The sequence below is a fragment of the Mustela lutreola genome, chromosome 1, assembly GCF_030435805.1.
Source record: "Mustela lutreola isolate mMusLut2 chromosome 1, mMusLut2.pri, whole genome shotgun sequence".
Classification (NCBI taxonomy): domain Eukaryota; kingdom Metazoa; phylum Chordata; class Mammalia; order Carnivora; family Mustelidae; genus Mustela; species Mustela lutreola.
The window spans coordinates 150,892-176,275 of NC_081290.1; the positions used below are offsets into that span (position 1 = coordinate 150,892).

Sequence of the window (25,384 nt, forward strand, 5' to 3'; positions counted from 1 at the left end):
GCTTCACGCACCCGCGCGGCCGCCCCCGCCCGCGCCCGCCGCCCCCGCCGCTGCCGCCGTCCCCGCAGGCGCTCCCGCGGCCGCACATCGCGGCAGGCTCCGGAGGAGACGCGAGCGCGACCTGCGAAACGGGCGCCAGCGCCGAAGCCCCGGGAGGAAAAGCGGGTCCCGGCCTCCGCGGCCCTGACGCGGCCCCGCCCTCGCGCTACTCCATGACGTCACAGAGCGTCCCCCGTCCGCGCCGCTCGTTCCGCGCAGGGTGCGCGCGCGCCGCGGGTACGGTGCTGCGCAGCCGCGTCCCAACACGCATGCGCCTGGAGCGCGGAGTCTGAAGCCGAAGCCCCGGTGCGACCGCGACGGCGACGGCGACCGCTCCGCCCGGGAGGAAGACGCCCCGCCGCCGACCCCACCACCTGGCCGCACCCTTGCGGGCAGAGGGCGCCCGCGCCTCCAAGGGCCCGCTCCTCCCGCGGTGCGCGCAGCGTCTGGTGCGCCGACGCGGGCCCCGCCCCTCCGCTCGGTCGCTGGCTGGGTCGCTCGCCGGGCCCCGCCCACCCGCTCGGCCCCGCCCACCCGCTCGCTCGCTCGCCCGCCCGCCCACTCGCTCACCCACTCGCTCGCCCGGCCCCGCCCATCCGCCCGGCCCCGCTTTGCCGCCGCGACGCAGAGCAGCGGGCCCGGCGCGCCCCGCCCCTGCACCCCTCGCGGCGCGGCGCCGGCGGAAGCATGGAGGGCGAGAGCACGTCGGCGGTGCTCTCCGGCTTTGTGCTCGGCGCGCTCGCGTTCCAGCACCTCAACACCGACTCGGACACGGTGAGCCGCGGGGCGAGGCGGGCTCCGGCGTCGCCTCGGAAGAGGCCCCGAGCGCGGGCGGCTCCGCCGCCGTTTCCCGGGTCCCCGCCCACGAGCTCCCCGACGGCGCCCCGCCCTCTGCCGCTCCGGGGCCGTCCCGGGGGGAGCCCCCGGCCGCCGAGTTTCGGGCGGGACGAGCCCCGCCCTCTCCGACCCGTGTCCGAGTCCTCGCCCGACCGGTGTGTCCCGCGCTCCCCGCGGTCCCCGTTCCTCGGGCGCAGCTCGCTCGCGAGCGCACGGAGGGTTCCCGGCGCCGGAGGTTCCGCGCGTTCGCGGCCGCGGGCCGCTGCGGGTCTCGTGCGGCCGGCTGACGCCCGGGAGGGCTTCGCGGGGGCGGTGTGCGCCGGCGGGCGGGCCTCGGTCCTGGTGCGTGCGCTCGGGGCGCGCCCCTGGGACGGAAGCGCGTCCGTGTCTCCGCCGCCGCGGGCCGCTGGGTCGTGCTTGTGCCGGCGGCGAAGCTCTCCCTGCGGGCGCGGCTCGGAAACGTGCGGGAAGCCCGGGGGGCCCGCGCCCGAGCCGCCGCGTCCGAGGGTTCCGCGCGGGCAGAGCCTGCGGTTCGGCCGGGCGCGGAGTCGCCCGTCCCGCGGCGTCGGCTGTCGCCGAGGCCGGGTCTGGGCACGGTCCCCACCGGGCCGGGACGCGTGTCGTGCGCGCGCAGCCGCGGGGCCGGGCGGGAGCCTCCGGGAACGCGCGCGGGGCGGCTCGGCCGTGCGGACCGCTGCGGGGTGCGGGGCCCCGGGGTCTCCGCGCGGGAAGCGGGAGCGCGCGGGCCGGTGGCCGGGGGAGCCGGCCGGGCCCCGCGTCTTGTCCCGCGCCGCTTCCCTCCCGGGCTTTGTGCGCGGCCCCGCGCGGCGGAGAGTCCGGTCCGGGCTCCGACCTGAAACCTTCCCCTGTGGGTCTCGTGACCGGGGGCGGGTCTCGGGGCGCGGAGCGCGCTGGGTCGTCAGTGTGCCGAGTGGAGGGACCGAAAACCCGGGTCCGGAGACGCCGGTGCTGTTGCGGCCAAGGCCGGCACGTGGGGAACGAGCGGGACCCGCAGCTCCCCGTCCAGAAATCGGCCTCCATTCCCGACCTCTCGTGCTCCGCAGGCTTTCATCCGCGGACGCGAAGCGCTGGGTCGTTTCGCAGCTCGGAAGCGGCCACGGGCTTCCAGAATCCAGTCTCTGACCCGTTCCTGGGACGACCGCTGTCGCTGCTGTTCCCGTCAGGGTTTCACCGCTCGGAACCGGGAGTCCCCAGGCTCCTTCTCTGTCCCCAGGCTGACGCTCCTCCTCCTCCTCCAAATTGTGTTCGTTTCGGGCCTGAAGCCTTCTGGGTTCCGGTGAGGCCTTTGCGTCGCTCTGCTGTTCTGTTTCCCAGCCACACTGCAGTGCCCCTGGGCTTTCTTCTGGTACCTGGGGCTGTTTCCCGCATTTTGTATGCATTGGGAAACATTGGGTAGTGGAGTGACTGAGTAGTTAGTTCAACCACATAATTCCATATACTACTTATTTTTATCCTTATAGGAAGGTTTTCTCCTTGGGGAAGTGAAAGGTGAAGCCAAGAATAGTATTACTGATTCCCAAATGGATGATGTTGAAGTTATTTATACAATTGGTGAGTCACTTATTCTGTGTCTCTTGTATTTGGTGATTTATGCTGAACAGGATCAGCATAAGTGAGTTTTTAAATTGTTTTAAGAAACAGATAAAGCATGTTAAAGCAGATTTTGTTGCATTCACTTTTCAGTTAAAATTATGACCATGATCTACTATAAAGCAAGAGTGTGCGACGTAGGATGTATGTAAGACTACCCTGCGGAAAAAGGATGGAATAGCTCCTGTTTAGATTTAAGTGGCAGGAAGATGGCCCAGCAAGCAGTGCCCCCCCCCCAAAAAAATATAAAACAGTTCAGATAAAAACATAAAATACTGCAAAAAAGTTGGAAAAGAAGAACTGAAAAAGCACTGATTAGATCACTGGAAACCCTAAGTAGCTTTCGGAGTGTAGTGGGGGAAAGGCCGGCCCTCAGAGAGGTTGAGGGATGGGCGCGGGACCACCTGCAGCAGACGGCAGCTTATTTTTTCAGGAGGAAGGGAGAAGGGAACATAGAAATCGACAGGGCATTTTTGATTACCTAATGTGTGACTTTTTTCTGGGCATATATTTTTTTAAAGATTTTATTTATTTATTTGACAGAGATCACAAGCAGGCAGAGAGGCAGGCAGAGAGAGAGGGAGGGGAAAGCAGGCCCCCTGCTGAGCAGAGAGGCCGCTTGTGGGGCTAGATCCCAGGACTGTGGGATTACGACCCCCAGCTGAAGGCAGAAGCTTAACCCACTGAGCCACCCAGATGCCCTCTAAGCATATTTTGAAAAAAGAAATTGGGGGTGTGGTTTATAAAAGACGTGGCATGATGACATCAGATTGTCTCATGACCTCTTTCCCATGTTAAAGGAGTCTCTAAGTTTCATCATTGGTAACTGCATTGTATTTGCTGTGGAATTTAGCAGTCCTTTAAATAAATTATCCAGCTTTTCATTTTCATAAATTACACTACAGTGAACATCCTTAAACACTTTTCTACATTGATAATACATAGATTCATTATGTATGTATTCATTCATTCATTATGGTGTCAGAATGTATGAGCATTTTTAAGGTTCTTGATCTATATTAGCAAATTGCTTTCCAGAAAGATGGTGTATCAGTTTATAGTTGTGTTTGTCATTTTTTTGTTTGCCACTTTTAAAGGTTAAAAATGGAAGTATATATGTAAATTTATATATCTCCCATTTTGTATCCATCTCTCAAATAAATAAATAATTGTATATAAATGTAGCATATATATTTGAAGTAAGTATATAAAGTAAATTCAGTCTCTTTAGAGTCTCCTCTGCAGCATCCCCTGTTTTACAAGTATCTTTTTCCTCATTAACAATACACAGGTATATAAGTGTATATATATTTATATATATACAAATGGGATTATCCTATACATGGATAAATATTTCCAAGATAAGTGTCTCCAGTGATACTGTTCTATTAGCGCACAGTAGTACCAATGTGTATAATTTGCCCTTTCCAATGGCTCTGTATTTACGCTGTATTTACATACCAGCACTTACATAATCAGCTATGAATGACTTCCTATTTTTTTTTTGTTAATACAAAACTATATAATGGTAAACACTTTTATAGTGTATATATATCTCTATGCTTGAGTCTATTGGAAAGTCAGATTCCTTATAGACCGCTGCCTTTGGAAAAGTCATGCTATCTTAAGATTCCTCCACAATACGTAAAAGTGCACGTACTGTTGCTACCACAAAGTATTATCCAATTTTTTAATCTTTGCCAATTTGATCAATGAAAACAACTTTAATTTATATTTCTTAATTACAAATGAGGTTGTTTATTTCTTTGGGAGCGGCTTTTGTTTTTGAAAAAGACAGGCCTGTTGCATGCTTTGACTGTATTTCTGCTAAACTATTTTGCTTTTTCTTACTGATTTGTAAATTACATTATAATGTGAGGTAATTGGGCTTTTGTCCTGTGTTGCACATGTTTGTACAGTTTGTAATTTTACTTTGTTAATGGTGTTTTTTTCAGCTCAGACACAAGCTTGCTTGCTTGCTTTATTTATTTATTTTTAAAGATTTATTTATTTGAAGGACAGCTGAATGACTCAGTCGTTAAGCATCTGCCTTGGGCTCAGGTCATGATCTCAGAGTCCTGGGGAGCCTGCTTCTCCCTCTGCTTCTGCCTGCTGCTCCCCTTTTTTGTGCTCTCTCTGACAAGTAAATAAAACCTTTTTTAAAAAATAATGATTAAAAAAAAAGATTTATTTATTTAATGGGAGGAGGGGCAGAGGGAGAGAAAATTTTAAGCAGGTTCCATGTGGAACCCATGCAGGCTTAAATTTCAGGATCCTGAAATCATGACCTGACCCAAAAACCAAGAGTCCTACGCTTAACCCACTGAGCCACCCAGGTGCTTCCAGACACAAACTTTAAAAGCAAAGCCTTGGGGCATTTTCCCCCTAATTGAAGTGACATGCTGCCCAAGGTAACCAGACATATTTTAAGGAGTTTAAGCAACCATTTATTGAACAACTCCATTGTGCTGGGACCAGTGTTAAACTTTAGGGTATTATTAGGCAAGTGCTGTAGGAACACTTAAGTAATTGCTCAGATTATTTTTAAATGTTGGATTACTAGATGACTAACAAGTAAAATCCAAGATCTGCAAATTACTACACTGCTTTGGTTAATGAGATTTTCATCATATACATTTGTAGACATACATCAGAGTATGTTTGGTCAGTTATCAGTAACGGACTGTTTCTGTTCAGTCTTTTTTTTTTTTTTTCTCAGACAGGGATTTATCTGAGGATAACATCCATTTGCTAGGAGAAAATTATCTAAAGAGGATGGTCACTTTCCCTTTTTTAAGTAGACTGAATTATTTTTATAATATACACATAGAGTTATTGAGATGATGATTTCATGTAGTTTTCTCTCTAAAGATGGCACTTGCAGGGACAAACATGCGGAGATGTCTCCAGCCTTCAGGTGTTTACTCAAAGAGATTGTTCAGTAGCAGTCTGATAACGGCTTTCCTCGTCTAGCTCAAGAGTCACAGATTCTCTGTAATCAAACTGATGTCTTTGATTTAAGTGGCTAAAAAAATTTCTAGTCCTCTGGCTATGACCTGACACACAAATAGGATATGTCACGGGAACCATCTGAAATACATGGTTGTTGTTAGAGTGATCCAGTGCTGTCTGGTAGATTTGATTTTGACACAAGGGACCCTTAAGAGTGGGAAGCCTGGAAGAACTTATATTCTCTTTGTTGTTTTTAAACTAATCTCTGCACCTGGAGTGGGGCTCAGATTCATAGCCCTGAGGTCAGGAGTTGCACGCTCTGCAGCTGAGCCAGCCGGGCGCCCCAGAACATGTGTTTTCTTGGCAGGTTGCTGTGTTACCAGGTGTGGATGTTCCACTCCTGTCGTTCTCCAATAATTTTGAAAGATCTGTTAGTTTGAACTGCTAGAGGGAACACTATATTGATCTTAATATTTCCTACAAGATTTATAGTGATGTCTTGTGCAGTAGAATTTCTCTCTTTTGCACAGTATCTGCAGCTACCAGAATTTAGGTGTATTTTTATTGGCGAGAATAAAACTCCCTTCCTAAAAGACACTGGGTTCTTATTTCTTAGTCTGGAGCTAACGTTAATGAATCTTTTATGAAGCAACTACTTGGAATAATAGAAGATAATTCCTTTAGCTGCTGCTGTTGTCAACTAGGTAAAATTGGAATATAACCTTTTTAGAACTCAACGAAAATCGAGCGACTTTAAATTCATCTCTCATGTGCCGTTCATTATGAAATCTGTTTAGAGGGAATGTAGTGTTCAAGTTAAGACTGAGGCACTGGGTTTGAATTTTGGCCCCACCATTCGTTACCTCATCTTTTAAACGGAAGGAATGATGTAACATCTGTGTCATAGGTTTGTTGTGAGGATTAAATGAGATAATGTTAAAGTACTTCACTTAATATATGCTATTCAAATGAATATTAATGTAGTCATAGCAAAAAATTCCTTTTTTCCAGACATCCAGAAATATATTCCGTGCTATCAGCTTTTCAGGTAAGTAGTTCACAGCAAGTAAGTGATCCACTGTGAAAATTACCCTCTGCAAGTGAAGTCACTTTTTATACAAAACATTTTTTTTTTTTTAAGATTTTATTTATTTATTTATTTGACAGAAAGAGATCACAAGTAGGCAGAGAGGCAGGCAGAGAGAGAGGGGGAAGCAGGCTCACCGCTGAGCAGAGAGCCCGACGTGGGGCTTGATCCCAGGGCACTGAGATCATGACCTGAGCTGAAGGCAGAGGCTTAACCCACTGAGCCACCCAGGCGCCCCTATACAAAACATTTTAATTATCAGTTACACATGGTGGTACTGATAAAAATGAAAAGACTTTTTAAAAAATACGTGAAAATCCACTTGTTCATTTCAACCCTGTCTGATGGTTGCTTCTCTGTGTTTGCCTTGTGCTTGCATTAGCCGGACTCCGCTGACTCCCAGCTGCCCGTTCACCAAGAAGGTTGCTTTTCTCACACTCAGTCACCTCACTGCATAGTGTCAGCTCACTGACTCGTTCTCATACAGCAGCAGCCCTTTTCCCTACTCTTTTATTCAGCCTGTTTCATCACTTGTTTTCTCACTTACCACATATCTAATGTCATCTTTTGTCTGTTAACTGGTTAGGTTCTTTATCTAACCTGCTTCCCATTGCCTTCTATGGTGAAAATTTGTGTTACTAGTCGCACAGATTATAATAGTACGGTAGCCCTAATAGGGTATGGTATTTTTTTTTTTTAAGATTTTATTTATTTACTTGAGAGAGAGAAAGCACGTGAGCATGAGAGGGGAGAGGGTGAGAGAGAGAAGCAGGCTCCCTGCTGCTCTGAGCAGGGAGCCCGATGCGGGACTCGATCCTGAGACTCCCGGGTCATGACCTGAGCCGAAGGCAGTCGCTTAACCAGCTGAATCACCCAGGCGCCACTAGGCTATGGTATTTTTGAAAACTTTTTATTGAGGTATAACATACATATAGAAAAGTACACACATAAGTGAGTTTTCATAAACACCTGTAATCACAGCATGGTGTAGGTGTAATGAAATAACTATGATTTATATAAACTGTACTTGGAAAATCAATGTTACTGTCTTACGGTCACGCTGTACATAGACTGAGGCTGTGTAAGAGTGGCAGTGGAGCATATGGTAAGGGTGAAGAAGATCTGTGGTAGTGGATGACAGAAGTCAAGGCTTCTTGTGGTCTTAAACTGCTACAGAAAGAGCGAGATCTTGGATAGTGTTTTGCATACAACGGACATACAAAAATACTTGCTGAATGAGGAATTCTTGGTGGAGACAAGTACTTCCCCAAGGACTCTTGCCCAGCAAAAAGATTAGGAATGAAGAGTGAAAAGGAAAAGTGATTCAGTGTCTACTGGCAACTGCCCTAAATAATTATACCAACTTAATAGAGCCTTAGAATGGAGGAAGCCCGTCTGATCCAGTGATGAGAAACCCATGCCTCAGCCTTTTTGTCTTGTAAGTTAAAGGGGAAGAAGGCATAAGGAGAACCACCGGAAAAGGCTGTCACTTAGTTAAGTTTTCTACACACTTCATTTTTCCTTAGCAAAACATGAGGCCTTAAAAAGTTCATGATAGAACCAGTGCCGCAGAACTAGTTTGCAATAGAGCAGAAACTAGAAGAATGAGGATTTCGTCAGTTCTGCTCCCAACAGCATACCATGGTGTCGCTTCCTTGTTTTGAATAATAGAGTTAAACATGTTAAAGCCTTTTAATACCATACTTCTTGGACTCCCGGTTGAATAAGCTTTAACGCTCACTTTTATGTGCTAATACAGAGGGTGGCAAAGTATGGCCCATTTTTATAGGGCCATCTGGAATAGTTAATGTATTTTTTTAAGGGCTGTTAAAAACAAAAAGAACAACAGAAGAATATGCGGCAGAGACTGTGTCCAGCAAAGCCTAAAATATTTACTCTCTGACCCTTTACAGAAAAGTTTGCCAGCTCTTTTCTAATAACATTGTTTCTCAAAGGTTTCCAATGAAGAACACCAAATCACTTATCAAGAATCTAGAGGAAACATCTGGAAAACAGTCCACTGAAGCCTAAAACTCAGTCACTTAAAAAGTTACGCAGTTTAACGTGAATTCTGCACAGTATCATTCTATATAAAAATGTGCCTCTCCACCCCATGAATTTCACATAAAATCAGTGTTTGCACAGAGTATATACTGTTATCCTGTTGTTTCTTACACACCTGGTATATTGCCTTACGCCCCTGTTTGAGAAGTGGGAAGTGGACCAGGCTAGAGAAATACAGGAATAAACTCTTGTTTTAGAGTATTCATGTTAGAATAACAGATTAGGTGGACAGATCTGTTTGATCAGTGGAAATCCCCTTTTGATAGCTGGAACACTCCATTTTGTCTATTTTCCCATTAAAATTTTTGATGGAAAATTTTTAATGTAAGTCGTAAATTTAAAAAAAAACATTGCTTATTAGAATGTATTTTTTTGTTTGACATACGTAAATTTTTTCAGTACAGATTAGAACCACCAGTAAAAGCCTTACTACAGTGAATATTATTTACAAAGGAGTTTGCATGACAGGTATTTCACCATCATAGAAAAGAATATTGTTGATTTCAGTGAATGTTAAAAAGAGGAGAGTATCATCTGCGTCCACTATTGTTGGAGAAGGAGGAAAGCTGCAAGTAGACACTTCAGAATCTTTTAGAATTATCCTTCCAGTCCTTCCTACATCTTTGACCTTCCAGCAGGACAAAGACAAACCAAAGTCTAAGCACCTTGTCCGCCCCACCAAAAAAACCCCAGAAGGACCCGCACCTAAAGTGCTTCTCAACGTAATAGAAGTACAGCTTTTGGAATTAGCAATAAATAAACTGTTTGTTGTTGTGTTTCATTACTCATACGTTCTTTGGTATGCATCAGTATTGTAAAAAAAGTTTTAATAAGCAGATTGTGAATGAATTGTGAACTGGCTATGTAGACTTTAAAAACTTTTCATATTTAATGGATAGTTTGTTTTAGGCTCAAGAAAATATGATGCCCAAATTCATTTCTTGAAATTTCTCCACTCCTTTTCCTTTCTTGTTGTTTATGGGCCTCACATTTCTACCATTTTACGTCTGTTAATTTGAGGAAATTTCTCTGTTACTATTTTTAGAACTTGATCTGATCAGCAAGTGCATTTATGGATGTTGGTTGGGTAAGGAGTAACTAAAATTAAAAGTGCTAGTAAAATCATTTTTAGCCTATTTGAAATGCTTTTAATTTTGGTTTGTTTTACAGCTTTTATAATTCTTCTGGTGAACTAAATGAGCAGGCACTGAAGAAAATATTATCAAGTGTCAAAAAGGTATTCCCTAACTGACCTTTTGTTTGTTTGGTGTTATGTGTATTATTTTCAGCCTGAAAAACATCTAATACTTTGACAGAATTTTAAAGCAGCACTTGTCTTCACAATGTCCTATAAGCAGGTGAGGAAAGGCTTGTTCTTTCCAGAAATTCAAAGTTGTGCTCTGAGAGCAGAACTAGTCATTCAAAGTATTACTCTTGTTCTCCTCCTCAACGATTCTAATTAGCGTTGATCCTCTCCTATATTCCTACCACACACCTTCCCAGCCCATTTATTCTAGGACCTAACTCATTCCTGTTATTTTCCATAGCTGGAGTTACTAGCACTTCACTATACAGAACCTCATTTGAACCCTCTACACATACTTGGTGCTAAGACTTGTTGAGTGATCAAAATAGGGTTTTTTTTCCAAATACAAAATGGTGGGGGAGGGAGGGTTCCTTCTTAAAACATTTTGATCTCTGAGTTGAGAATAAAAGTAGATTCAGTAAGAGAAATTTAAAAACCATCCTTTGATGAAAATGCTTTTTTAATATTTTACATTTTATTATAAAATTACATTATATTTTACATTTAAAATGTACCTGTAAAAATTTTTTGGTTTTAAAAAGAAGAGAACTCATTTTAATTTCCTCTGTTTAAATGTACAGATATAAAACTTCGTTGTTAAAGTCGTCATATACAGATCTCTAAGCAAAGCGGTTGCTTTCATCTTGTAATTACCAAGTTCTCAGCGAATGAGATTCATTTTTCCAGTTTAAAAAAATTTAGTAACACTTACAAATTTGTTCAGCAGATGTTACAGTTTATAAAACCATTTCATAGGATCTTATTCAATTTTGAAACCTGCTCTGTGGGTTAGGTGATATCATTTCCATATAAATTTCAGTTAAAAGTTGTTGGGTTCAGTTTACTTATTTAGCAAACCAAGAACCCAAACAGGATGTTAACTTGTCTTCTTCATTTAAATTATGACTGAAAACTATGATTTTAAAATAGCAAATACCTCTAGGAGCTAGAGGAAGTTAGGAATTTTTTTTTCTCTACATTAACTAAATGGACTTTAACTGAATGACTATAAATCAGTTTGCATACTTTAAAAGTAAAGTGTAGGGATGCCTGGGTGGCTCAGTCAGTTGGGTGAGTATTTGCTATTTTAAAAACAAAATATTTAAAAAAATAAATAGAAAATAAGAGTAAAGTATATACTAAAGTTTGTGCTTTGTTTATCTATGCCTCAAATCTTGCTAAGTTTGAGAAAGCCATTTGTAAGGCTGTCAACTTTATTGCTTAATTATGATAGTAAGACACATTAAGGTATACACCTGATTTTTTTTGTATTTTCTCTCAGGCTGTGGTTGGTTGGTACAAATTCCGACGTCATTCAGACCAGATCATGACATTCAGAGAGCGACTGCTTCACAAAAACTTACAAAATCACCTCTCAAGCCGGGAACTTGTTTTTCTACTGTTAACACCAAGCGTAATAACGGAAAGCTGCTCTACTCACCGGCTGGAGCATGCCTTATATAAACCTCAGAAGGGGTCAGTGTTGGCCAGTCACTGGCTATTTTAAGTTAATAGAAAAATATACCCAATGCTTTCATTTTACTTTTAGCCTCTTACCAAACATTTTCAAATATTGTTGCATTAGATCGTCACAATAACCGAAGTTGGTCTGCCATGTCTCTCAGATGGGAGAATGAAGGTTAGATAAGGAAATTAGAAGCCCGGTATGGAACGCTGACATGTGTTTTGGCACTGAGGATTTGTTACTATTTCCCATGAGGTAGAGAACTGGTTGCAGAAGGACGCGACATGGAACCAAGCTTAGGTACTTGAGCAGCTTTTCTCTAACTCTGCAGGGAAGCAAGGTCATTCTTGATGGCTCACCAAAATGAGTTAACACCCCCCCCCACCAAGTTATGAGGGTTAAGTAAAAGAATACCAACTAATTTTATTATTCATGGAAGACAGGATAAATCTCAACAATACTGCCTATTTTTACATGTTAAAATAGCCATTAAAGTATTATTTTCACACAACTATCTTACGCAATGCCCTCTTCACTGCTTTTTTTTTTTTTAATTTTAAATTTTTTTATTTTTTATAAACATATATTTTTATCCCCAGGGGTACAGGTCCGTGAATCGCCAGGTCCACACACCCCACAGCACTCACCAAAGCACATACCCTCCCCAATGTCCATAATCCCACCCCCTTCTCCCAAGCCCCCTCCCCCCAGCAACCCTCAGTTTGTTTTGTGAGATTGAGTCACTTATGGCTTGTCTCCCTCCCAATCCCATCTTGTTTCATTGATTCTTCTCCTACCCACTTAAGCCCCCATGTTGCATCACCACTTCCTCATATCCGGGACCTTTACACTATTTTTAAAAGGCATTTGCCTCAAGTCAATAAATTCTATCTCAGGTAAGTAGTTAGAATGGGGTTTTTTGTTGTTGTTTTTTAATCTTGCAGGGGAAAGGTACTCTGTATATAATATGTATAAGTTTATATAGATATGTAATAGTTGGATGCTAATATTTCACTTTAAGTTAAAATTTTATTTTTTCAGACTTTTTCACAGGATACCATTAGTGGTGGCCAATCTGGGCATGTCGGAACAGCTGGGTTATAAAACCATGTCAGGTTCCTGTGAGTCCGCTGGTTTTAGCCGAGCAGTAAAAACACACAGGTGAGGCTCTTCACCTGCTTTCCTTGTTCATGTTTTGAAATTTATTTTTTATTACACAGAATAAAAACGAAACAACAATGACAACCTTACACACATAAACCAGACTGTTTTTACTTTCTCCGTATTTCCTTCTAGCACTTGTCCATTTATAATATACAAACAAGGAGGGGTGTTTCATACCCTGTGTAAGTCCACATATGTATTCTAATAATAAATAGCTAGTCTCAATTTTCTAAGGCAGCAATTTAGATTATAAAGGCATGAAATTAGACTGAATATTAAATAATATGAGGCTTTAGCCAAGATTCACTCATATAGGCTACTGAACTGTAATTTTTTGTGGGTTTTTTTTTTTTAAGATTTTATTTATTTATTTGGCAGAGAGGCAGGAAGAGAGAGGGGTGGGAAGCAGGCTCCCCACTGAGCGGAGAGCCTGACATGGGGCTCAATCCCAGGACCCTGAGATCATGACCCAAGCCAAAGGCAGAGGCTTAACCCACTGAGCCACCCAGGTGCCCCACTTTTTTGTGTTCTTTAAGGGAATAATGTCAGAAATTACACTGGGACTCTAGAGTGCTAGAGTCCCGGTGGAAATGGAGAGTGGAAACTGAGAATAAGGGACTCAATTTTTATTCATTTTTGTGTCCCCACGAGGATTAACCCATTTTTATAGAAACTGGAATACCGCATTTCATTGATTCTGAGATACAGTTTTACGTCTCACATTGGGGTATTTTACAAACTATGCTTAACCCCTCCCTTTTTTTCCTTTTTGTTACATAAAATAATGTTTCTTTCAATCAGTGATGACTTCAATTCAATAAAATTTTTTTTTAAGATTTTTTATTTATTTATTTGACAGAGATCACAAGTAGGCAGAGAGAGAGAGAGAGAGAGAGAGAGAGAGGAGGAAGCAGGCTTCCCGCTGAGCAGAGAGCCCGATTCGGGACTTGATCCCAGGACCCTGAGATCTTGACCTGAGTGGAAGGCAGTGGCTTAACCCACTGAGCCACCCAGGTGCCCTCAATAAAATATTTTTAAAATTGACTGGTCCCCAGTCCCCATTGCCAAGAAGGAAACTGTTTTCTTCCCCCCTCTCTTTCAGTGTTTATTTTTACTTACCTTCTTTTGAGTCCTGGCAATAGAACTTAAAAGACTTTGAAGTCTGCTAATGGGAAGATATGAACTAAGTTTTCTTTCTTTTTTTTTTTTTTTTTTTTTTTAATTTGACAGAGAGAGAGGGATGACAAGTAGGCAGAGAGGCAGGCAGAGAGACAGAGGGGAAAGCAGGCTCCCTGCTTCCGAGCAGAGAGCCTGATGCGGGTCTTGATCCCAGGACCCTGAGATCATGACCTGATCTGAAGGCAGAGGCTTAACCCACTGAGCCGCTCAGGCGTCCCTGAACTAAGTTTTCTGATTGATTTTGCTGTGAACAAGTGGGTTGACAAAATATGGTCCCTACAAAACGAGTAAAAAGAATCTTTTCAACTACGGATATGTGTTTCATTGTGGCATTAAAATGATTTCTATATATTTGCCTGACAAAATGCTAATTTTTGCAGCTCTGAATTTTTTACAGAAGATGGATCTTTAAAGGAGGTACATAAAATAAATGAAATGTATGCTTCTTTACAAGAGGAATTAAAGGTAAGTTAACATATCAAACACTTAAAGACTACTTGGAGAGTTCATATCAAATTGATAACTGAAATCTTTAGGGATAACTTGGCATTTGATTAGGTTTATATTTTTATAGTAGTTCAGGTTCAGTAACAAAGACCTCAGTCTCAGTGGCCTACCAGAACTAAAGTTTAGTCTCACTTACATTATATCCTGGCTGCAGCTGTGCTCTTCTAAGTGCCGTCTTCATTCCGGGGTCCAGACTGAAAGAGCACCCGTATGTGGGACGTGCTCTTCTCATGACAAGGGAAGAGAGCAAGAGAGCGGAGACACTTCACAGCAGCTCTTAAAACTTCTCAGAGCTGGCAGGTCGCTTCCACTCACATTTCATTGGCCGGATTATATATATCTCTATTTCATGGCAGTAGATAGGATATGTATAATCCTTTATATATAAATATAATACATGATTCCTTCCCTAATATATATTATATTATGTATTATAGGAATTATGTATTATATTTATATATATATAATTCTTTCCCTAAAAAGGGAAGCAGTATTTGAGAACAAAGTAATCTACCACGGTGCTAAATTCTATCTCATTGAATCAGCTGGAGAAGGAGACCTCAAGATGGGATTAGACATGTAAGAGATTTATTAGGCCTGAGAAAGATAAGAGGGGGGAGGAGCAGGAGCAGGCCGAGAGAGTTGTAATGCCGAGTCCAACACCAGAGAAAGGAGACAGACAGGAAGGGGAGGACATTTGGGTAGAGAGACCTTTAGACTGCAGGGCCAGAGTGGTTTCAGCCAGGCTGCTGAGGACTCTGAGCAAAGCTTTCCTACTGGAATGGATTTGTACTAATAGCCCACTGTGTTCAGTCACTGGTTAAGAGCAGCCTAGGGGAAGCATGGCTTCAGTAATGGACCCAAAATGATGGTAGCTGGGGCCTTTAGTCAACTAGGCTTCTCCCAAATGGAGATGTGAGTAGTATATTCCATGGCCACCATATTCATTGATAAGGCAAATTAAGAGAAGTGAGGTTAATACATTTCACACTACTAATATTGCTATTTTTTAATGTGAATGGTAACATGGGAATTTTAGAAAATAGAAACATCCAGACCCCATCATTGTAACATAACTATTTTCACTTTGCCATATTTTCTAGTTTTTCCCTAATATATAAATGCTTTTACATAGTCGACAGTGATGGAAACTTGTAAATTTTTGCCATGATTTTTATTTAACGTCATGAAGCATTTTTCAAAAACATTAATAAGCATTTTTGTTACATATTCTTCAGTTCTTTTTAATGGCTATGTACTTCATATAGCAATATATTAGAACTTTTATGTCAAAAGTACTAACTTGGCCTAAAACAAGGAATGTAGAGGTCTGTTACAGGAACTGCAGACAGAAAGCGGCCGAGCTTCAGGAAGAAATTGGTACCAGGAGGTGGAATGCCACCAGAACGTACTTTTTCCCCTTGTGTCTGCACATTGGTTTCCTGCGTAGTACCTACAGATCTGTTTGTTCATTCACTGGCTAACCAGAGAAAAACATTAAGATCTGTTCCGAAGATTGAGATTTGTCTGCTGGCTATGTGGTATCTCTGCTTGGGTCAGTTAGGGTGAAAGTCGGTAAAGGGGTCACTGGTAAACTTTTATGGCATGGTGGATAAGATGGTGAGAAATAGGCTGGGAAGATAATCCTAAAATGTATCCATTTTAAAACTAAGCATGAAGAAGTAAAAAAGTAACATTCTAAAACTAGATGTAACAACATATTACCCTATAATTGGAAATTAGCTACTTTTGATTTGAAGTATACCAAGAAACATCATCTTACATAAGTTTTTATTATTTCCTTAAGGTATTTTATTTTATTTTATTTATTATTTCCTTAAGGTATTTCCAGAGGGTATTTTAACTAGTACTTAAAACTAATAACTGGTAAGGCCAGTCTGCTTTTCAAAAGTCATTTCTTCTACACTAATTAAAAATCTGTAACAGTTTTTTCATAACAAAAAAAGTTACTTTTCCTTATTGTCAGTTTCTTAATGTTAGATGTTTGCAGTAAATGTGCATTTCTCAAAATACTGCAGTATTTTTTTGTTCCAAAGTGACTGAAATATTTTATTTCTGTGTCCTATCAAGCAGATAACTGGTGTGATAAAGCTGTGTATAAATGGGAAGTTATTACATCTGGAAAACATTTTATAACCTATAAAGCACCATGTAAATGCTTGTTGAATTCCTTCAGAAAATAGCAAAATAAAAGTGTTTATAAAGGCTAATAATACTTGATACTGTGTACCACAAAGGATTTCCTATACTTTGTGAACCTAGACTGTAGGACACAACTTGAATTTTATCCATGCCCTTAAATTCCTTTACTTGGCAGAGTATATGCAAGAAAGTAGAGCACAGTGAGCGAGCGGTAGAGAAACTACTAAAGGACGTAACTAGATTGAAACGGGAAATTAAAAAAAGAAAACAGGCACAAATTCAAGTAGCACGTAAGTAAAAAGTTCACACATCACTACCTTCCATGCGTTAAAAAAAATTCTCACTGACGTGAGTTACGGGTGAGCTGCCTGCACTAACTGATCATCTACCTTAGGGTTAAAAATAATTGTTTTGTTAATACTTGTAAATCCTACTTAATAAAGGTATTTGTAGCTAGACTATATTGCTATTAAAAAAATACAACTTAAACCTTCTTTTAGAATATAGGGGCGTATAAATTAGAATTTGGGATTATGCACACCATTTTTCTCAATTTAGAGGATTTGATGTAACTGTTCAGTTAAAGTCTTTTTAACTTTACTGAAAAACAGATTGCTGCAAAAGCTTTGTAGAACAAATATTGTATGTTGAACTGTTGTTTTATTTTGTTTAGGAGAGAACATAGAAAAAGACCCTCAGGAGAACATTTTTCTTTGTCAAGCTTTACGGACCTTTTTTCCAGATTGTGAATTTCTTCATTCATGTGTTATCTCCTTGAAAAATAGGCATATTTCTAAAAGTAGCTGTACTGCTAACCACCAACTCGATGTGATAGACAACCTAACCTTAATGGTAGAATACGCTGACATTCCTGAAGCTAGTGCGGCTAGTGGTGCGCCGCAGATCATTAAACGTAAAGCTTTAGATACCGATGATGGATGGCAGTTCAAGAAGTCACGGCCATTAGAGATACAAAACAAACCATCTAAAACAGATACTGATAGTAGTAATCAAGAAAAAGCATCCACGATGAGCAGCCCTGAAACAGATGAAGACGTTGAAAAAATGAAGGGTTCTGGTGAATATCCACAGTCTCCTACATTTTGATCCTTTTAGGCCAGAGGGACATTTTTAATTGGCTGAATGGTAAAGCGATTTATATTGTTTTTACTATGTTTAGGTATTTGCAGTAATACATAAGTTCTGGTACATTTATTTTTTAAAGCAATTTATTTTAAAACCATAACCTTTTTTGTCCACCCCCCTCCCCGCCTTTGTTAAAGATTTTAAGTTATTTCTGCACCCAACATGGGGCTTGAACCCCCAACCACAAGATCAAGAGTTGCATGTTCCACCAACTGAATCGGCCAGGCACCCCGCCCTTTTTTGCTCCTTTTACAAAACTGTTGAGGGAAGAGCTTAAATGATACTCTTTTTAAACTTCTATAGCATTCTTTAGAAGTGGAAAAGAAAGACTAGCCTTATTTTCACAACAAAAAAAGATGTCTGAAGTTAATATGAAATGTATTTCATTTTTATCTAAGTCATTGCAATTCCTGCTCTTTATGATAAATGTCTAGAGTTGCCAGATAAAATGCTGGACAACATTAAAAACATTGCTTAAATGAGTAATTGAATCTGAATTGGAGTTCAAATTTAATTACATGCCCTGTATTTCTATTTGCTAAATCTGGTAGTTCTAATTATGGCAAAACTGTAATACAGCACAAATCTCTCTCCCTAGTCTAGATCCCTCTACACAAAACTGAGTGAATCCAGAATTTGAGTACAGAACAAGCCTGGTAATCCAGTGTGTCTGAGATCAGCAGCTGGTCAAGTAGCTGAAAAGACCAGTTAAAATGGGACTCAAAAATGGTACATACGGGTATCAGTATACACACGTCTATCACAGAGATTTCACTGCAACATGAAGCAGAATTGTACGTTCATTTGTCAGCCTTTTGTTGTAGGACTAGGCACTTCTCTGTGAGAATATTGGTGTTCCTGTGTAAATCACATACATGTCTTAACCTTTACAGTTCCCAGTTTTAGTTTCTTAAGAGTGAAGAATTTAAAGAAGCTTTTGAAAAGCAACCGAAGTACAAAATGCTTTTTTTTTTCCCATTTCACGGCACCCTCCTGCTTGCACCTTTCTTCCGTTCTAACCACACCGAATCTGACAACTTTTTCTTTTCTCACTTTTTTGCAAGTCTTTCAAAAGCATTTACTTCGTTTTCATGGCAAGAATAACTTTAATGCTATACTTCATCAGTACAGTGACAGACAAAACTAACATAGGTTTGGGGACAGAACATCTGCCTCTTGGCAATGCAAAACTCAGCAGGTTTGAAGAGTCCTGGGCTTCAGTATGATTTTGAGTTTAACTCACAGTTTAACCCAGTCAGTTGGTTAAGTGGAAGTTGGCTAGGAGAGCTTTTACTATGGTTTTTGTATTCGTCTTTTCCTTAATTGTGAGAATTTTCCACGAAGCTTATACATCATATGAACCCTTCGTGTTTTATTCACTGGATGAAATGCTGAACACCTATTTTGACCATTTTACTAAGTAACAGACCAAATTCTAGCTATTATAAAGACTATCTTTTACCTATAACATGCCTTAGTTACCATGGGGTGCTAATGAAGCCCACATTAACAGCAGGGATGTTCTGTACCAATTATTGAGTTTCTGTTGGGATTCTTTTAACTGGTTACCTAAGAAGCACTGTGGTGTCACAACATAGGGCAGGAGGAGGGGTAATAGGTTGGCAGTCTAAAGCCTAATTTAAAAATAACCATAAACGGGCACCTGGGCTGCTCAGTTGGTTAAGCATCTGCTTTTGGCCCAGGTCATGAACTCAGGGTGCTGGGATCGACTCCCTGCTCAGCAGGTAGTCTGCTTCTCCCTCTCCCTCTGTTCCTCTCTACCCACCCCCACCACCCTGTGCTCTCTCTCCAATAAATAAATACAGTCTTTTTTTTTTTTTTTTTTTTAAGTACCACAAACATCACTAGAGCATTTAGAACATCACCTAAAACATAGATAAAAGACTAAATGCAACCAACAAATGAACTACTGGAGGAAGTCCCTGAAAGCACAAGACTGCTGGCTGACCGCCAGCTGGACTGAAGCAAAGGTTCCTCACCCATTCCCATCCTTGGACTGTACATTTTGCCTACTGTTCCCACAGTGGAAACTGTTGCAAGGACATAGCCTTGAGAAAGTAAGGTGTTGACACCATATGGATTGTGTGTGTGACTGAACCCAGTTAAGGCCTTAATATAAACTAAGACTAGCAGGCAGGTGCGGAGATCTACTTGGCTTGGGGCCACCCAAGACAAACTTCTAAGTTCCCTTGTTTGCTAAGGGAAACTTACAAATCTTGGAGTTATCTGCCCCTTCAGTCTCTCCCTGCTCTCCGTGTACCAGATTATGAACCGACAGATACAACAGGCTAGACATATGCGAATAGAGATCTCCTGAGGACAATAGATTTTTCAAAGGCTGCTTAAAAGAAACATGCCTTCAAACAAAGTTCAATTTGCTGAAACACTATAGAAAGGGAATGCATTTGGCTCATACTTGTGCACAATGATCCATCATCTCTGAAGGAAGAAATGCTAAATTTCAGAGAATCTTGCTGAGGTCAGTACCAGCTGAACTTCCATAGTTAAGTTTGATGACCCAAGTTTCAAGGTATTAAATGAAAAGAAGAAAATGGGTTCCAACAGGTCATTTTTCCCCCAATTCTCAACTTTTGGTGATTAGCCTATCACTGGAGTAAGATAGTTCTAGACCATTTGCCTATGGATCATTTTAAAGTATGCTACCAAGTTTTAAGATAGACAAGCCCAGGAGTAAATCTGAGGTCCTGTGACTGCACTCCTATCCATCCCCATGTAACATCTCTACAAAGGGAAGAACCAATGTCCTAGCCAGGCATACTCCTCTTTCCAAGTTAGAAGGGTTCCTGAGTGGCTTAGTCATTAAGCCTGAGTCTTCGGCTCAGGTCATGATCCCAGAGTCCTGGGATCAAACCCCGCATCAGGCTCCCTGCTTGGCAGGAAGCCTGCTTCTCCCACTCCTGTTTCCCCTGCCAGTGTTCCCTCTCTCCTGGTCTCTGTGTCAAATAAGGAAATAAAATACTTTAAAAAAGAAAGAATCAGCAATTTTAAATCCATATCCTGCCACATGGAATTTGTACATGAACACTACATGTACATTCTACCTTCATGCACCTATATCCCTAAAATCCCATTTACAAGACAGAATCTGGGTCTAAAGTAAAATTCAATGTAAGTCGTCATCCTCTCCGTATTTGAAATCCCAATGAGTTGTATGAGCCTACTGGGGACCATCTTAAAATTTGTATGTATGTATATAAAATGCAATGTGTATTAACATTTTAAATAACTTGTTTTCATTAAAGAACAGTGGAGAGGAAGCCTTACTTTTTCCTTGAAAGATTTCAGTGAAGAATTAAAAACTTAATACTTCAGTTTAAAAAGATTTAGCTGATTTTCTACCCAAAGGTTATGAAATCTTATAATTTGAGTCAGTATTAGAATCACACGACCATTTATTATAAAATATGTTTATTGATGATAAGGCTCATATAATTTACTCCCGATACTTGATGTTACACACTTTAGGGTCTTTGAGATATGCAGGATCCTTGTATGTAACTGGCATAAACCCTGTAAAAGAAAATGAAAATGCTTCACAAAGGATAACAAGCAAACTTTGGATTAGCCTGATTCAGTTTTTCAGGTGCTCTTACCCATTATTTGAGCTCTTTTAATTGCTTTTGTGATTTCTTTCTGTTTCTTCCCACAAAGACCTATAAAAAAAATGCTTTCATATTCATAAAAAATGTCAACACTCAAAATGCATAGTAACTATTTTCAGTCAAGGAAAGGCTGGAAAACCTGTAAATCGCCAGGCAGTAAATCTCATAGGCTTTGCGGGCCATACAGCCACTGTGTAATTACTGTGACGTAAAAACAGATGGGAGGTGACGTGGCCGATAGGCAGCAGGCCCTGGGTTAGATAAGTGGTCTAGGAATGACTCCCATCTACCCCAAAACAGCAATGCCATTTTCTTAAGCCCTCATTTTTTACATGTTGTATGCCTAGTTAACTCTGAGCATAAGAAGACATGTAAAATAATAATCCTTTTGGCCTATGAACAGGCTTTCTCAAAGGACCTGTAGTATCTAGCGATTTACAGCACAACTTGAAAATTTGACATTTTTCTTAAATAACAGAAGATTTGTGTAATTTTCTTAATAAGCTGCTATAATAGAAAACAAAGTACCTGTTATGTGCCTTCCATAAATGCATCCAGTAAATGGAGAAATAAACTGGGACAAAAGCTGTATGCGTTTTATTTGGAGAAGAAAAAAAATTTCTATCAACACATCTGTTCAACTTTATGTAAATTTTAAAAATTATATATCACTGTCAAGTTATGTAAAAGGTTTAATAAATTTCAGACAAACTTCTTAAAAATACTGAACTATGCTCATTCTATTAATAGGTCATTTAAAAAAATTTTTTAAATTAATTTTAAATGAAAAAACTGATGACTAAAGTTAATTTCTTTTATCCAGTGTGTCAAAACAGATTAATGTACACATTTTTTCAGAGCTAAAACTGTTTTCTTGAACTTTTCCACAGATACTTTCCTACAATACTATTGCTTGTAATAAGGCACTAAGCATTTCATCTGCCACAAGAGGCTGTCACATTGTATCAGACGACAGTAAGGTCTTCTAGAGGTACAGGTACATCACGCCACTTGCCATAATTTATGTTTTATTCATTTAAATTCTTTAGTACTTTTCAAATAACAGGCACTGTTCCTGGCACTGTGCATAATCCTGATAAGATGCATCTTTAAACTTCTCGGTTGTCATCTAAAGTAGCTACCGCTTTTTGCTGCTGTCAGTACACTTCCCTCTGGCATCATCCTCTCCCCTACATTTGCCACTTTTAATCTGCTGAGCCCTGGACAACAGATAAAATTACATCTGAAGCAGTTACACCGGCAGTGTTATTAGTATGGAGTCCAAATTCACCAGAGGAGATTTTTCGAACTATTCAACTCGACCAACTAAGAATCACTGCACCGTGAGCTGTTGGTGACCTCCAGGGAAGACAAGAGAACACTGACCCGAAATAACAGTGGATGAGGGAGAGCCAAAGGGCTCTCATTAGAATAAAACAGAGATGCCTTATACATAGAAAATCAGATTTGAAATTAGGAAGCTACTGAAACAGGTGCCTCTACACAAAGCCTGTTATAAAGCTAACTTGATCCTCCTCAATTATAACAAAGGAGCAACTCCTAAAATCAAATGTAGCAAAGTAAAACCGTATCTCACCTGTATGTTCTTATAATCTACACGTTTTCCACACAAGATGCATTTTTTAAGAGGCTCCTTATAAGGGTTTTCCATTGGAACGGGCTAAGATCAAGGAAAGGAAAAAGATCTGATAATACAGTTTCATGCATTACACTTAAAAAGATTAAATCTTAAGGTTACCACATTTAAATCTATCCAAAGGATTAGCTGTACCCTTCTTCTATGAAAGAAAAAACACAACAGCTTGGCTTATGTAAGAAAAATCCGTGTATCTGAAAAGGAGTGGCCATTTTCCAGATTGCGGTGTGTTCGTACACATTGTGTCCAAGTGCTCTGGTTCGGGGGATTCTGAGATAAAACACAGTCCTTGGGGAAAACAAAGGTTTGTGGAGGGGTAAGTGTTGCGGTCCAGATCTAGATTCTCAATCCGGAGTGGCAGGTCCGTCAGCCCCTCGGTTGGATGCAGATTTTCCAATGACTGAGACTGCGCCCCCCCACCCGGGGCCCACATTTCATTCGACCCTGGAAAAGAGCTCTAGTACTTCCCTCTACTCCGCTGAACCAGGCTGGGCACTAGCTGCCGAGGGCGGTCCAGGACCGAAGAGCCGCGCGTGCCGGCTCCGCAGCCCTTCCTGGTCGCGCGGACGCGGCTCCCGCGCAGCGAGACCCCTTCTCCGCCCGCGCCCAGGCTTTGTGCGCTCGGGCGCGCGTCCCGTACCCTCTGCACGAAAACTCACCAGGCCCAGCCCGATGCCAGCGCCGGAAACCCATCAGGACACACGCCCGGGCTAAAAGAGACGGTCCCGCGTCCCAGGGCAGACTCGCTCCGCGACGCTTCCTGCGCGGGAACCCCGAGCCCGCCCCCGGCAGTGAAGAGGCGGCGAAGGCGGCCGCAGCGGGCGGACTCCGCAGTGCCCTGTCGCCCCCCAGTCTGTCCTCGAATCCCCGGGGCGGAGCCTGCAATCTGGGCCCTAAGAAGGGAACTGAGGGGTCTGCTGGCGCGCTCGGCTAGGACTCTGGGACTCTTACTCGGAGCTCGCCTAAGTGACCCTTCGCCAACAAATCAGCGATCTCACCGCAAACCGACGACCCCTTCATCACCGGACTCCGCCCCGACAGCTACAGGGCAAGACCCGGGCCGTAGCCGCCAACGCCTTAAGAAGGAAGCGGGAAGGTCTTACCAGGTCGTCGAGGCCGGCCACGCGCGGGCCCCGCCAACAGCCTCTCCAGGGCACTGCAATCACAGAGGACACCAAGTCCGCGGTCCGCCGCAGCGCCGGCCGGCGCCGGCCTCACGGCGGCTGACCCGGGGACGCGGCGCGAAGACCCGCGTCGTGCGAGCCGCAGCGCGAGGCCGGACACCCACGGGCCCGTCGCGCCCCGCCGCCCGCCCCCTTCCCGAGACCGCCTCTCCCTCTGCGCGGTGAGGGCCGGGGTCGGGCAAGCCGGCAGGAGGGACCCCCGAAGCACAGGTCGGCTGCGCGGCCCTGCAGCGGTCCGCTTCGCCGCGCGCCCGCAGGGGGACCGGCTGCAGGACAGAGCCTGGAGAGCCCCACGCGGGTCGGCCTCACTGCCGCCGGCCGGGGCCCCCGAGGAGCAGCCCCTGGCGGCGAGGACCGGCGGCGAGGGGAGACGCCAGAGCCCCCGTCCCGCTCGGGCCCGAGTCCCGGACTCCGGCGCCCGCAGTGCACTACCCGGGCCTCCGGACATGTCCCGTCCTTGCCGGCTGCGCCTGGAGCTGGAGGCAAGTCAGTCCCTGCCGCTGCTCGAGAGCCCCGCGGCCGTTCCTTCCGCGCGTGGGAAAGGGAGGGCGGGCTGGGGACATCCCTGTCCCCTTCGCGGGACGGCACCGGTCCCGGCGGCGACCGGGGCGGGGCGCTGGCGCGACTCGGAGGGTTCCGAAGACGAGCGACCCAGGTGCCGCGCGAGCCCGCGACGGGGACCGAGACCAGGCCGGGGGCGCGGGGGCCGGGGCGTCTCTCGGAATCCCGCAGCGGCTCCTCCTGGGCCCGGACGTCCCGGCGGCTCAGACCCCGCTTCTCACCCGGAAACGCAACCCGGGCGCCGCGGCTCGGGGCCCGATGTCCGGCTCTCCGCGGGGAGCCCGCGTCCCGTCTCCCCGCCCCGCGCCGCCCCGCGCCGCCCCGCGCCGCCCCGCGCCGCCCCGCCGAGCCGCGTCTTCCAGAAACAGAGTGAAACCCGCGTCAGGACCCGCGGCGGACCCCGACCGTCTCGGGGAAGCTCCGCCCGCGAAGAGCCGGCGTCCCCCGGCCCGCAGGACCACCCCCGCACCCATGGAGCGCGGCGGCGACGGCGGCGGAACGGCCTGGGACCCGGAAGCCGTACCCGAGCGGGTCCCGCGGCCCGCGAGGCCCAGAGCCGCCTTCACGAAGGGCGTCCACGGCTTCCCCCCCGGACCACCGCGAGCGGCGCGCAGGGCCGCCATGTCGCCCCTCCTCTTCCGCTGCTCTCCCCCGGCCGTCCTGACGAGTCCCGCCGCGGCTCTTCCCGGGTTGGCCCGAGGACTCGGTTCAAAGGTTCCGCGGGCGAACGGAGCCGGTCCGCTGTCCGACGCGCCTGCGCAGCCCCTTCCCGCTCCGACGCTCCCGGCCGCGAGCCCGGGACGCCTCTGACTGGACTA

At 44.2% G+C, this 25,384-nt stretch overlaps 2 protein-coding genes across 9 annotated transcripts; one reads left to right on the forward strand and one right to left on the reverse strand.

The window, feature by feature from the left end:
• The first annotated feature begins 641 nt into the window (after positions 1-641).
• Positions 642-21,886, forward strand: ABRAXAS1 (abraxas 1, BRCA1 A complex subunit). Of its 8 annotated transcripts, none has more exons than XM_059145974.1 (10): positions 796-813; positions 2,061-2,173; positions 2,358-2,448; positions 6,451-6,487; positions 9,761-9,827; positions 11,179-11,372; positions 12,403-12,522; positions 14,085-14,169; positions 16,550-16,664; positions 17,048-21,886. In XM_059145974.1, the coding sequence occupies exons 3-10, from the start codon at positions 2,418-2,420 to the stop codon at positions 17,479-17,481; spliced, it is 1,083 nt and encodes a 360-aa protein (XP_059001957.1). In that variant the 5' UTR covers positions 796-813; positions 2,061-2,173; positions 2,358-2,417; the 3' UTR covers positions 17,482-21,886. The 8 variants fall into 8 exon arrangements, with proteins under 8 accessions (XP_059001722.1, XP_059001806.1, XP_059001957.1 ...); XM_059145576.1 differs by lacking the exons at positions 796-813; positions 2,061-2,173 and adding an exon at positions 2,218-2,242 and having other exon boundaries at positions 17,048-17,520; positions 19,372-21,886; XM_059145739.1 differs by lacking the exon at positions 2,061-2,173 and having other exon boundaries at positions 642-813.
• Positions 20,954-25,333, reverse strand: MRPS18C (mitochondrial ribosomal protein S18C). The gene is made up of 6 exons (XM_059146186.1): positions 25,090-25,333; positions 23,925-23,977; positions 22,762-22,845; positions 21,693-21,750; positions 21,156-21,215; positions 20,954-21,072 (listed from the first exon to the last, which is right to left on the reverse strand). Exons 1-6 carry the CDS (start codon positions 25,187-25,189, stop codon positions 20,996-20,998), a joined length of 432 nt encoding a protein of 143 aa, XP_059002169.1. The 5' UTR covers positions 25,190-25,333; the 3' UTR covers positions 20,954-20,995.
• Between the last annotated feature and the right edge of the window lie 51 nt (positions 25,334-25,384).

Excerpts from the sequence above, each read along its gene's own strand:
- MRPS18C (XM_059146186.1), bottom strand. The coding sequence starts at position 25,189 with ATGGCGGCCCTGCGCGCCGCTCGCGGTGGTCCGGGGGGGAAGCCGTGG. Across the intron at positions 23,978-25,089 it reads GGGCCGCGGGACCCGCTCGG|TGCCCTGGAGAGGCTGTTGG; the intron begins GTACGGCTTCCG and ends CTGTGATTGCAG. Across the intron at positions 21,751-22,761 it reads TAGATTATAAGAACATACAG|CTTTTGTCCCAGTTTATTTC; the intron begins GTGAGATACGGT and ends AAACGCATACAG.
- ABRAXAS1 (XM_059145739.1), top strand. The coding sequence starts at position 727 with ATGGAGGGCGAGAGCACGTCGGCGGTGCTCTCCGGCTTTGTGCTCGGC. Across the intron at positions 12,523-14,084 it reads CGAGCAGTAAAAACACACAG|CTCTGAATTTTTTACAGAAG; the intron begins GTGAGGCTCTTC and ends TAATTTTTGCAG. Across the intron at positions 14,170-16,549 it reads CTTTACAAGAGGAATTAAAG|AGTATATGCAAGAAAGTAGA; the intron begins GTAAGTTAACAT and ends TTTACTTGGCAG.